This window comes from Xyrauchen texanus, chromosome 27 (genome assembly GCF_025860055.1).
Source record: "Xyrauchen texanus isolate HMW12.3.18 chromosome 27, RBS_HiC_50CHRs, whole genome shotgun sequence".
Classification (NCBI taxonomy): Eukaryota; Metazoa; Chordata; class Actinopteri; order Cypriniformes; family Catostomidae; genus Xyrauchen; species Xyrauchen texanus.
The window spans coordinates 14,722,901-14,737,449 of record NC_068302.1 but is presented as its reverse complement, the minus strand read 5'-3'; the positions used below and the strand labels follow the sequence as shown (position 1 = coordinate 14,737,449).

Genomic DNA, 14,549 nt, shown 5'->3' with positions numbered 1-14,549 from the left:
GATGGGTTACTGGAGCAAATAAACAGCCATTTGTATGTGGAGAATTAAGCTAGTAATTAAAGATCGTCACATATATTTGAACTGAAACGATAAAAACATTAAGAACATCCTAGACTTGTGAGTTCCCGCAAGAAAAAGAATGCTTTGGACTACAAGCCCCATAAACAGCTACATAAGCAATCAAAAGCAGCGGTGCATTCTGGGTAGTTCGACTTGTAGTTTCTCAGAGTAAACGGGGCATTACCCAAATTAGCAGTTTTACAATCGGAGTATGCCACATTGTGTTGAAGTGCTCCGGGTAATCCAGAGGCAATAAAGACGACATCAGTTTAAACATCCGTACAAGTTTAATAACTTTTGAACTTACATTGAAAGAAGCGCAATGAGTTCAAACGAGCACTCGCTTCAAGCGCTGTCATGGAGAAAACTTTACTTGAGTCGAGCCAAACTCAAAGCGACCAGCCGAACCTCCGCTCTGCTCTCCGGCTTCGCTATGGTGAGTCCAGAAAATTATGATTTGTCATTTTTACTTTAAATGAGAAACCTTTGACAGAAGAAGAATGACAAGTATTTGGAGTTATAGCGCTCTTGTAACATGACGCAAGACATGTCAATCGCTTTGATGCGCGAACGGCACCTGTCATGGATTTTTGTAATCAGTGGGATCTGGACTGAGATATCACGCTTGCACATTAACATTGCAGTTGCATTTAACATCAACCTTTTCTAAAAGAGTAAGGATGCATTAAGACTCCCTCTGACATTAAATAATATTGCTATTCTCTCTTGTAAGCATAATTCAAGTGTTCTGCCTCTTACAAAAATTTAGTTTTCACCAAAATACCATACATTAAGTTACCACATGTATTATTACTGCAGTTACACTGGAACTTCTGTCATATAAATATAAATGCATAAAAGGCTGAAAAGTATTATACACTGTTTAAATGAGGTTCCTCCTTCATAATGGTAGTAAGTATGGTAATTTGCCAGCAATTGTGGTTACAATAATGCATTTTTTGCAAGGGCTGCTGTATCATGGCTGTGACAGGTTTCCGTTTACTGGAACACTTCATGTATCTTCAAGCCATCATGCCAATGAGACATGTTTCCTTTGACAGTGTTAAAGGGATAGCTCACCCCAAAATGAAAACTCTTGTGAAATGAAAACAATAATTTAATATTAATGCATCTTAATTAGCTATGCACAGGAAGTATTTTAGGCTACTCAATTGCTTGAGTAGCCTAATCTCAATTGCTTACACACTAAAACCAAGTCCATCACAGCATTTTCTTAAAGATATACTTATTTCTCAAAACTATGAACACTAGGCCTATTCCTTCCAAACAAGTTGCACCTCCTTGTCAAAACTCTTGAACAGAAATGTAGCATTTTGCCCCACAAGAACTAGCACAATGCCATCACAACATTAACTAATTTCACATCTTACCATGTGAACACTAGTAAGCAAAATCAGAACCTCAAGTTCAAAGATGAAAAAGAGGAAAAGCGAGAGGAAGAAGGTCTAAGATAAGAGGAAGTCTTTTATGAAGTTCATTAGGCATGCCAAGGTGTACCCTTCCCCCTTCAGTAAGCTTCAGTAACATATGTTGCCTATGAAACGAGATGCTTTTTCAAAATAAATGTGATTTTACTTTCTCTCTACTTTCTGAATTTCCTCTCATCAAGTCTCATTCACTTATAAATGTGCATGCACATTGCATATTTATGCGCTAGGGCTGAGCATTGATACGGATTTCTCGGTTCAGTTTGATTTGGATTTTCAAGCTTTCAAATCGATATTGATTCATGGGTATTTTTCAGTTATTATGTCCCTTTTGCTTACATATAAAATAAATTATCTCCCAGCTAATGCTGTTAATTATACAGGAGACCTTATAACTAGGTACATTATGAAATATTCATTTTATTAATAATATTTTACTTGTGTTTCATAATTTTGGTCACATTTGAGCTTTTTAAAGCTGAACAAATCGATGTATTCAATAAATACAATATCATTTATTGTTTAATTGCATATTTTGTGCTATTTACAAGTATTTACATTGATTTGTTGAACACGTGGTAAATCAGCACTGTCTCTTTAAGAAAACCGGCATTTCTGTAAACACCAGAGCACATTTATCAAGCACAAGGTTAAAAACTGTATTCCAGGTCTGGAATCATGTGTAACATTGTAGCAGTCGCATGAAGTTCTCTTTACAATCTGACCTTCTTCAGAACGTTGAGTCTCTGTGACACCTGTGCTAAAAAAGCTAGATGCAGCGCAGCGAATGAAACACAAGGTGTCTTGAGATGCATTTATAAAAATGGAAGTTCTTGACACGGTGTCTAAAAAATGGAGACTTAAGACTCTGCAGAACAAAAATGGGCTTTTCCCAATCATGGGCATTTTCAATTTTTTAACCGCTTTACATGATTTGCCTACTACATTGAGATTCCCTACTTTCATTGGATAGTTTAGAAATACCATCCCGGTTTGAAAACAGCCACAGATTGGGAAAAACCCATAATTGCAAGCAGAGGGGTATACTCCAAAAACTGTGGCAGTCTTGCGCTAGCCACTGAAAAAAAGAGTGAGATGCCATGCAGTGATCAAAGACATTCATCGAGCGCATGTTAGATAGAAAAACAATTAGGAAAACAGCACAGACACACACAGAAACACATATGAATAGCCCCCAACTCGCCATAGACTTGGCCCAAAAACCCAATGGTTTGTCATTTTCCATCGTGCTCAGATCGGGTTGAAGAGACCCCTGTTGCATGTGTAGAATAAACGAATAGGGATTTTGGTATTCGAATACAAGTGTGTCGAGAGGTTAAACAAAATGTTGACTATCTGCAGAAATCCCTACTGCAAATGCTTACGGCAAGGTTTTCGAGTAATGGCAAGTGTCATTCTCAAAAACAGCTGAAACACATTTGATATGTCCTAGACCACACGTGATCACCTGCACTTTTATGCAGAACCTCAGATCGAGCTATAACACAAATCCTTTTGTTGCTCTAAAATAAGTCAAACTAATTATAGGGTCACTTTATTTATTCAATTCCGAATAATTATATGCTGTACAGTGTATATAAATATAACAAAATCAATGTTTAAATGCTTTGGGAGTCTGTGATATGTGTCCATACGATTGGTTTCAGTTGGTTCTAAATTTTACTGAAAATGAAAAATTTAAGTGCGAACTTGTTGAAGAATCATGATTTCGGTGTAAAACTTTTATACATAGGTTTTATGAACATATAAAATTGCATAAAATTACATTTTTTTTAAGATCTACGCATTTTAATTTCAGAACTAAATTTCATCAAATTGAATTTAGTCATCTTTTACTAAATACATTTAAAAACTAAATAGTTCATGTTTTAATAAGTTAATGTAGTTAAAAATTACACAATTCGTTTTGATGAAATTTTGTTATGAAATGTGTAAATCTTAAAAATAGGTTAAAATATTTTTAGTGTATACACAGTTAATAAATGAGGCCCATCGTGTTTGGTTAACATACTTTGCTTTTAAATTGGGTATTAGCCAGGAACTAAAACCGAAATGTTTTTCATTGTTCGCTCAAAAACTGTATTTTTTCGTTAAAAGTTCAGAAGTTCCGCAGCCTCCTTTCCAAATCGTTACCGGTTAGAACACAATAAAATAATGGTTAATAATGTTCTTTTTAAAATGACGAATTGCAGTGTTGCCAGATCTCGCAAGAGAAACAAACAACATGGTTTGGAAAATCAAGCCCAAAATAAGCTACTTGCCTCATCAAAATGAGCTAAATTTAGCAATTATTTTTTTTCTTTGTAGTGGATTTAATAGCACAGAAATCATAACGGCATACAGTTAATTAACAGTTAAGTATATCTTTTTTTACTGATCTGCTTCTCAGTCAAAACCTGTCAGCATTATATCTAACAAAAATTCAGTGAAGACTTGGAGACAATGTAACCTTTTACTTTTTAACCTCCTTTAGTTTCATGAAAAAAATTTACGGAACAAAATGAACCGGTTATAACCGGTCAAAAGCATTTAAAAGTAACGTTTCATTCCGGAACAGTTGAAAATCACTTTGTTTACATTATTTTATTCAAGTAAAGTATTTAACATATTTACAGATACAAATATAAGACAAAAACAGGTTTAAAAAAGGGGTTGTAAATAAGAGATGAATATATGAAGAACCCTTACAAAAATGGCTTAATGTCAGTTTCTACATTATACCCTTGTGCCGACATATATATTGTGCCATATTTAAAGTTCATATCCAATGGACCCTTTTCATAATTTCCACATATTATTCCTTAGCGTTCCCAATTATTTAGGGTAAATTTATATTTAATATATTTTTTTATATTACCCTTGCTATTCCTGTTCGCAGGTATTTGAGATAACCATTATTATTTTGCACTTTAAATTCCAATCACATTGTACTGTCCAAATAAGGGAATGAGTGGCTCATTTCAGAACCGGACTTGAAGCGCTGTGATGCACACGCTGTCTACCGAGATTGGCGTGAAAATATAAATTAGGATTTTAGTGAACGAAACACTCCAGTTACATTTTTTATTGAATGAATGTGTAATTGCAAATGTTATTTGTCATTGTGGGTTCAAACACGCAGTGTTCATGACACACAGTGACAAAGAGGAGTGCCGTGTCACACCCGAGATGATCGAATGAAGAAACACAGAATCTAAAAAAAAAAAAAAATATATATATATATATATATATATATCTCAAAGTTATTCAGGTTGGCTATCCAACAACAACAGTTTAAATGCAAAATGAACCAAGACCAAAGTTGTTGTGGTCTACCATTCACTGCTATAAAAGTGTACCAAAAAAAGAAATGTGAAAAGGTCCCATCATCGAATCATGTAGACCAGGCTGAGACCATCCACCCAGTATGGCTCATGTGCTCCTATGGTAACCCCTAATGTGTTTTCAGGTGGCGATGGTAGAGGTCCAATTGGAAGAAGATCATAAGTACCCTCCTGGCTTATTAATTGCCTTCAGCGCCTGCACGACTGTGCTGGTAGCTGTCCACCTCTTTGCTTTGATGATCAGCACCTGCATTCTGCCCAACCTGGAGGCTGTAAGCAACGTCCACAACCTTAACTCCATAAAAGAATCACCACACGAGCGAATGCATCGCCACATCGAGCTGGCATGGGCCTTCTCTACCGTCATCGGTACCCTCCTCTTCCTTGCAGAGGTGGTCCTTCTCTGCTGGGTGAAGTTCCTCCCTTTGAAGAATAAAAAGCCAGAGCCTAATGAACCCACAGAACCTCCAGGAATCAGCCCAGGAGAAGCTGCTGCAATCGCTTCCACCATCATCATGGTGCCCTTTGCCCTGGTGTTTATTGTTTTTGCGGTGCATTTCTACCGTTCACTGGTCAGCCACAAAACAGACCGGCAGTTCCAGGAGTTGGAGGCTCTGTCCAACATCACACGGCTGCAGAACGAGCTGGATCACAGGGGAGATGCCACCAATATGCAGCCTTCTTCAGCACATTTTGCCTAATGTAAGCACTTTTTAGATGAGTCTTTGTTCTCACACCAAATACTTCTCTATGAAAAGGACTGTCAATCAGGATAGTCCGAATCGGGATTCTGCAATACAATACAAAAGTTTCACAATATTTTGGTCACAGCATGCTCTTTGTGTGTGTGTGTGTGTGTGTGTGTGTGTGTGTGTGTGTGTGTGTGTGTGTGTGTGTGTGTGTGTGTGTGTGTGTGTGTGTGTGTGTGTGTGTGTGTTTTGTTTCAGTACATCAGATATTTGTATACGTTGCATCTTGCTAAAAAAAAATGTTTTGACTACAACAAGATAATTGTTTGTTTTCTGCAAAGACTAAAGTGAGCGTACAAGCTTGATTTAAAAAAATTTGAGCCACAATGTTTTACAGTACTTTTAGAGCAATTAACATTGTTTTGTTACAAATGATAACGTCAGAGGCTTGAAATGGAAGAATAATCATAATAATGCTTGGCCTCAGTGTATTGATTCAGTTTCATCAAGACAAAATAATGTTATGTTATTCTGTATAGATCCTCCCCCACTGCTTTTTACTGTCTATTGTGGACTTATCCACAGATGATTCATTCACTCTCAGTGATTTTTATAGGATGCTTCCTACTGGAAAACATAGTGTATATAGCGGCAGGATTCAAAAGAGCAATTGCTGAAAAATTACATTATTTTGGTCTTTTTCATACAGAGGGTGTAGTTTGCTAAACAGTGCTGTCAGCATAATAGCTGGAGCTGTCTTAATGTCATTTACTAAATTGCACTTCTTTCTTCATTATTATAATATAATTATAAGAAAAATAGGAAAACATGAAATGAGTCTAAATATATTGTCCAACGCTGAGCAATTCATTTAAAAATTTGTTGAAATTAGAGGTCGACCAATACGATAACTATGGTGGTGGAATAGGCCGATAACAGTTTATTCTGCTGATAGTTCAAAATGAAAAAAATTTCACATGCAGACTATTGTGCAACAAAATACCAATAATTATCAGGAAAAAAACCGATATTGCGCATAACGCGGGACATTTACCTATAAACATTTCCGGAATACACGCTTGTTTTGGAACTCTTATTTTGAAATGACAGACTCTTGACTCCGTCACAGTGGTCTGTATTTAATTATTTACCTAATTAGGCTTTTATAGCCTATATTCACCAGATTAAGGATTTTATATATCACCAGATGAGTTTTGTTTTTTTAATTATTAGTATTTCCAAAAAAGTTGGAGCCGCAACTTTTTTCGTTTCTTGTATTTTATCTTTGCATGCCCTCGCTTTAATTCAGAACACTTGATTTATCTAATCACAATAACAAAATAGACATTGAAGTGAGGATAAAAATATGTAAGAATATAGTCAATAATTAAAGAATTAGATACAGCAAATCCCCATGAGATGTCAGTGATAGTTTAATTGCACCTCTAGGGGTCGCTGTTATACTGTAGAACCAATCTGTTTTTAGTGTGGAACCCTCCAGCTCCGCCATGGAGGAACACACCAACAATCAGTATACCTCATCGGCACTGATTAATTGTTAAAACCGATATATCAGCCTACATCTGGTTGAAATGTCTTTGAAGTTGAAATGTTATTACTATGGCAATGTCCTACATTTAATAATTCATGCTTTTTAGTTTTTATCTTAATTGTACTTGAACGTGCCAAAGAGATATTGTTTTGTTTTGACTTTATTGTCTGTTCCGATTTCCTGGACAGAAATTAATCTTTGACACTGGCATAAAAAATACATCTTATCAGACAATACTGTACATCCACATACATACCACATAATGAAACACATGGAAAACATACATAAATCTAGTGAATACAATACATATGCATATATATATATATATATATATACACAAATACACACACCTATATAAATATATAGTACCTCAATTAATAATTTGGTTTAAAACAGTTACCGCCAATGGCACAAATTATCTTTTATATATGTTCTTTTTAGCCAATGGTATACGCAGCCACGCCCGAATGGAGGGCCTCAAAGCAGGAATAGAGGGGATGGGTCTGACCTGAATATTCTGCAATTGGCTTTTTTTCCATAAAATGTGAAAATGGCTCTTGCAATGTGCTCTGTTTCTGGCCGGTGATCTTATTTGCTTTGTTAATTACTCGTATTAATTTCATTTTCTGTCTCATTGTTAAATTACCATACCACGAAACAATGTTTTATTTCAAAATACTTTGATCATCGATCTGTAAACAATTGTTTGGGCCCTCCTATCAATACTAACATTTCTTAATTTCCTAAGTAGGCTGAAACACTGTCTTGTTTTCTTATGTGTATGAACCACATGTTCCTGGAATGAGATTTGTCATCAATGATTGTACCTAAATATTTAAAATTTGAAACTTGCTCTACCTTTACACCATTTATAATAACTTGTTCATTTGAAATGCCAGTCGTACTTGTCCTGTTTTGATTCCCACAGCACAATTCCTTTGTTTTCTCAATGTTCAATTGTAGATGACTTATCAAACCACTGTACAAGACTTTTAACATACTCAAAATAAGTTGAACTATTCGCATCCGTCTGGCAAGAAATGAAAATGAAGTCATCAGCGTATTTGATTAAAGTGAGATCGTCCCTGTTACATTGAAGTTCATTATTATAAACAGAAAAAAGCAGAGGTGATAATACACATCCCTGTGGTAACCCTGAATTTAAGCCTATACAATTAGATGAGATTCCATTAACACAGACACGTTGGGGCCTATTTCTTACAAATTTCTCAATCGATAACATTAACCAACTACTTGCACCTAAATCTTGCAATCTTTCTTTTATAATGTTCGGTTGTACAGTATTAAATGCTGATGTGAAATCCATAAAAAGAATTCTAACATGAGCATTCGTTTTATCTAAATGGTGCTGGGCCTTATGTAACAGGGTCAGGGAGGCATCCACCGTACTCCGATTGGGCATATAAGCTATTTGTAATGGATCTACAGAGCCATTCATTTGTACTAACAGTTCTTTATGTAATATACGCTCCATGCACTTGCACAGAACAGATGTCTTTAAGAAAAGGTCTTTAAGATCTCTGGCATGTGGTGTTGTCAGAAGCCTCGTATTTCTGTTGTCCTCTGTGAATGAGAAAGGTAGAGCTCCAAAAAGGGTCGTGAGCTTCAAATTCTAACCTAATCCTTTCCCTAATCTTAACCAAAGTGGAAGTGCCGCCCCCTTTTGGAGTAACTCAACACTATTTCGGAGATTCCAACCCCCCCCCAAATTTGGAAAAAAAATATTTTGTGATTCAGCCGAGCAGGTGGCATCTTTTCAGTTTATGTGCTGTTGTTCATTTTCTTTTTTCTGTTTTGCATGCTTTGAGTGTGAATACAAAATATGGATGAAGCAATTTGAGAGCTATTTTAAAGTGGGCTTTTATATTTTTTTTAGTCAACTGGAATTTAAACTGATATAATTTGTTTACAAATTTAGACTTGTGTTAAGAGTAATGTCTTTTATTTCCAACTTAATCAGAAATTATTTGTTTCAACTTGTGTGTATATTCTGTGTGTAAATATCTTATATCTTGTGCTGTTACTATAGTTGCTTTATTAAATGTATGTTTTTTTTTTTTATTCAAACTTTACATTCAACAATACAGAAGTGTATGTTTGATTATATCTTTGAAATGTCCATTTTTACACTTGTACTATTTTTATAATTTGCAAAGACTTTAGAGGAAGCACGGTGTGTTTTCTAATACATTTGTTTTAAACTTGTAATCTGTCACTATAAACTTGGGCTATATATATATATATATATATATATATATATATATATATATATATATATATATATATATATATATATATGGTTAAGAAAATTGGCTGAATCACAAGCAAAACAGTCAATATAAACAAAATACACACTACAAATAGCTAAAGGAACCATGCAAAATGTCTGAAGCTGAAAGCATTTTAATATTTTGTTGAACAGTTTCAGTGCTAAATACCGAGTGAGGAGGTCTTTGGATTGCATTTGTAAAAGTTATATTCCTTTAATGGGAATGCAAATCTCCTAAAAAGGCGTCTTTTGTATTTTGGAATTTCAAAGAAACATATCAAAATTAAGGGAGGTTTAATTAATTTATTGTAATATTTCTTGATTTTATTAGATGCCATCTGGGAGATTACATTTTTGCTGGTTAATTCAAAGAGATTATACTACTTACCTACTTGTCAAATCGAATGCAATGATTTACTAAATAAAATGTCCAAAGGCTTATCAAAAAGTTTTGTATTATTGTGCATGAAGAACTTTTGAGTGGATACCTGAGCAGAACCTGAGAGAACTAAACTTAAGAATGGCACTAATGGTATTATGACCAGTATTTTTGAGCTCCTTGATTATTACACACAAAAATGAACAAAACTTGCATTGGCACAGTTGCATATCATAAATGATACATGATGCAATATTTCAATGCCATATTGCAGATCTTTACCTTCAGTCTGATGAATGAGGGTAGAATGAGTTCTTCAGTACATCAGGTATAATTATAATAAATAATAATTATCCTATTTTCACTCTTCATGGTGTATTTTATTTACTGCATAAAAGATACTTTATGCATCTGCCGATTTCAGGGATGGCTTTGTTCTTATACTTTCAGTTTTATTGTGCAAAGTCATATTAGGAGTTTATTGTCTTCTCTCTCCAGCGTTGCATCTCCAGGAAAACAGTGATATTAGATTTACTCTCGACATACATTAAGTGCATTATGATATTGTAAGTTGTGTGTCAATACATTCAAGGGAAGGTGAGTGTTTTGACTGGTTAACTTGTAATACATTTCTTATGTCTGCAGAGGGCGCTGTTGATGAGGCTCATAAAGGGCAAGACCTTCATAAGTTCTCCGTACCTTGTTAGATGTTTGAACTATGGATAATTTAAAAAGCTGCAAAAATTCTGTAATTAAATTTAATTGATATCTATAACCTCTCTAACTGTCTGTATATATGTTAATAGTGTACAGCTTGTGTTTCCAACGATTACCTTGTACTGATGTTGAATAATAAGCAGATATTTTTGCTTTATTAAAGGGATAGTTCACCCAAAAAAAACTCTGTTTACTCACCGTCACGCCTTACTAGGTGTGTATGATTTTCTTCTTCTGAACACAAACACAGATTTTTGTTGAATAGTTCAGCTCTGTAGGACCATAAAATCCATGTGAATGGTGACCAGAACTTTGAAGCTCCAAAACACACACAAAGTCACTATAAATAAGTAACCCACAAGTCTCAAGTGGTTAAATTAATGTCTTCTAAAGTGATACGACCACTTTGGGTGAGAAACAGATCAATATTTAAGTCCTTTTCTTTACCATAAATCTCCACTTTCACATTTTGAAAGTGAAAGTCGAGATTTATAGTAAAAAAGTACTTAAATATCGACCTGTTTCTCACCCACACTTATCATATCACTTCTGTAGACATGGATTTAACCACTGGAGTTCATTTGAGTACTTAAATGCTGCCTTTATGTGCTTTTGGAGTTTTAAAGTACTGGTCATCATTCACTTGCACTGTATGGACCTACAGCGCTGAACTATTCTTCTAAAAATCTTTTCATTTTTGGGTGAACTATCCCTTTAAATATCTGCTTGGTGTGGAAATTATGGTTGGTTTATTAAGGCACAAGATAAAATAATGCCTGTTATTACTCAGTGCACTAAAACTAAAGAAAGTAAGTTGCGCTTTATTTGTCTTATCTGTATTTACTGGTATCTTGCTGCTGGAAATGCAGGTGAGTTTGGGTTCATGAGTTCTTCATTGTTGCATATAGATGCTCAGGCTGATCAGTGATGTCTCTGTTAACTTAACCGTGACTTTGTTGGTATGCTGCTTTGCTTCCCAAGATCTTTAGAGAGATCATCTCTCTCTCTCTCTCTCTCTCTCTCTCTCTCTCTCTCACTTCCCCTCACTCTGAAGCTTTGATGGGGTGCCATGTATCTCTCACACTGGAGGTCTTTTCATTGGGAGCACCTGTCAGGAGGAAGTAGGGAATGGTGGTTTGTTGTTACAGGCTGATAATTCACAGCAATGGCCAGATGAGACAAAAGTATGTGTCTATTAGTGTTTGTGTGATGGGAAAGAGATGTCTGCTAGGTGACAGATGAAGAAACAGAGGTGAGAACTGGAGGGTAATCTTTAAACCGGCCGTGATGGACACAGGTGACTTTGAAAAAAGTTTTGTTTGTCTGCAATTTGATTCAATTTAACCAACAATTCTGTTAGTTTGACCAGCATGTTCACCTTTGGTGTAGACCACAAAAAGATACACGCACACATTCACTTAAAATGTCATTCCAGCCTGTTTATCCAGAGACTAGAGGTGTCGACATGATGTTTGACAGTGAGCGAAGGGATCCTAAGAAAGCAATGCAATAGCATACATTTTGTCTATTTGAACACCTGTATGTGAGTGTGTGTTGGAGTGTGTAAGGCCGGATCTGGATACAGAAAGGACTCATCCTTCCCCTGGAGCCACAAAGAGGCCGTTTAGGTGCTCGTGAGAGGATAGCATTGTGTTAGCTGGCCATCCATGGCTGCCCGTTAGAAAGTTAAATGATTCTGCTGTCACTGCCAGTCCAGCTGGGCACTAACACATACACACACTTATATAAACACACTACATCCTCCTGCCAAAATCACCAACGGATGCAAGCACATCTCTCAGCCATGAGTGAGAGACAGACAGAGAGAGAGAGAGTGAGACTGCTTTTCACTTTTTAATTCACAGCTTGATTCTGATTGGTCATTTGTGGCATTGTGTGCTCATATAATGTTAATAAAGGTATAGTTACAGTCCTGGATGCTGATATTCAACAGGTATTTCACCAAGCTGCTATATGTATAGCTGATCATTGTTCTTGCATAGTCTCCAGTGTAAGCATATTGAATTGGCAAAAAATGCCAAATAAAAACACATGTGGCGAGTACTAATACTTTACTGAATTGTGATGACCGTCTTTTGACAGTGTCATCTATCTCACCCCAGTGGGTAGATGACATAAAGCTATGGCTGGGGTTAGTTATGTTGTGATCATTAACTACTTCAAGTTTTTTATGACAACTGCACAAGTTGAGCCTGAACTCATTTTTACACATCAAATGGTTGTTGTTCTCCGTCTGTATCGATCATTTCTGTAGTTTTTACATTACTTCTTTTGGAGACCGGGACCTGAAAACAGTCCAGCTTCAAGCAGAATCATCATAGTGCTGTCCAGTGGTTGGTCAGTAAAACTGTGGAAATCTTCTGAAGGATGACATTTATTGATTTTACTTAAATACACATCTGCCTTCAGTTATGCCTAACAACGCCCACCTAAACCATGACTATAATCACAATATAGCACAGCCTCTTATAACTTATTACTTAAAAGTTGTACTGCTAAAGATAGGTATAACAACCTGGCAACCAATCTCCAACAGTGTGCCAGTTTCATGTCTCTGCTAGCCCTCATGTTCTTTTGTTTTGTCCCAAATGTAAATAATTAGTCATTATTTTGAAAACATTATAAACATAATAAACTATGAAGTCATATTCCTGAGAATGATAGCTTTCATTTGATATATGATTTGTCTATTTAAGTGCTATGTGAAAGACTATTACATTAATTTTTATATTTCTACCACAATTCCTCTAGGTGGCGCTTATCTGCGATGCAGATGTTTTCAGCTCTTATTATGTTATTTTATGTAACATAAATGCAAAAGTGAGGTTCAAAAGATGGTGTTCTATGAAAAGTTCAGCAGATTCTAAGCTTTCGAATGATACCATATGCCTGATTTATGTATCCGGGGACTACAACGTTTTAAGTATTTCGAAATATGGAGTCCCTCTTTCGTTTAACCTTGTGCAACCCCACATACACATGCGTGGACAAAGTATATTTAATTCGCTATATGTAACGCATAATTTAAATTAATTTAAACCAACTGAATACTGGCTTAGCCAGACGGGATTTAGATAAATAGATACATTTTATTTTTGGATTTACTCTGGGTTTGTGTAGGAGTCGGTGTTGTGCTGGGAGCCGGACGTTTGCTGGAGTCCATCTCTAAGATAACGTTACCTAGTGTTGCAGACTGTTTGTTGTTGCTGTTGAATAGCAGAAGAGAAGCACTGAGGCTCTCGGGAGTGCAGATAAATGTCACATCCTTTGGATTTTCCTGGCAAAAATTACCCACTCTCTTTGCATGAAAATCAGTCTACAGGCTTTAATAGGCAACCTAGGAAATCTGGGAAGGGCTCATTTTTTAAGTTTCATTACAAGCCGTTCACACATGGGCAAAAAAAGGCAAATATTACATGAACATTTTTATTTATTTTACTAGATTTGTATCTAGTATAATTTGACATGCCACTTAAATTTTTATTTTCTAAATTTTCACTTGAGCACGCTGATAAACGTGATGTACACAGAAGTGGATTTTGGGACATTATTCCCTCAAAGTTGAAAAAAATTGTTAGTTGTTTTGAATAACTTTCAAGATTAACAAACCTGTGGGTTATTTCGCTTCATTATAATACGAATTTTGTTATATTTTATTGTGTTATCACTGTATAATATGGTTCTATTCATTAACATTAGTAAATACATTCCTATATTCACTGTGCATTTTCATATTGAGAATCAATGGGTTCATCCAAAAGCTGAAACATTTTGCTTTCAGAAGCTTTACATGGGGTTAGGATGAAATTAAGGTGCATTTCGAACTGTTCTGAGACCAGTGCAGACAGACAGTACACTGGAGGTGAAGTCATTCACTAAATAGGGAGCAAGAGAGCATCCTATAGCTTTCTATGCAGCTAAGGGCTTTCAATCCTAAAATCAGAGCAAAGGTTCAGTTTCAGGCTGCAGATGATGTTTGGACCACTCAACATGTTTGGCAGACATGGGACAATGGCATTCAGTACATAGATTCAGAATTTTTAACATGG

General features: G+C 35.7%; 1 protein-coding gene across 1 annotated transcript; it reads left to right on the top strand.

Annotated features, from left to right (window-relative positions):
- The first annotated feature begins 228 nt into the window (after positions 1 to 228).
- Positions 229 to 9,850, top strand: orai1a (ORAI calcium release-activated calcium modulator 1a). The gene is made up of 3 exons (XM_052093688.1): positions 229 to 496; positions 4,978 to 5,554; positions 7,535 to 9,850. The coding sequence occupies exons 1-2, from the start codon at positions 383 to 385 to the stop codon at positions 5,551 to 5,553; spliced, it is 690 nt and encodes a 229-aa protein (XP_051949648.1). The 5' UTR covers positions 229 to 382; the 3' UTR covers position 5,554; positions 7,535 to 9,850.
- Positions 9,851 to 14,549: the final 4,699 nt, after the last annotated feature.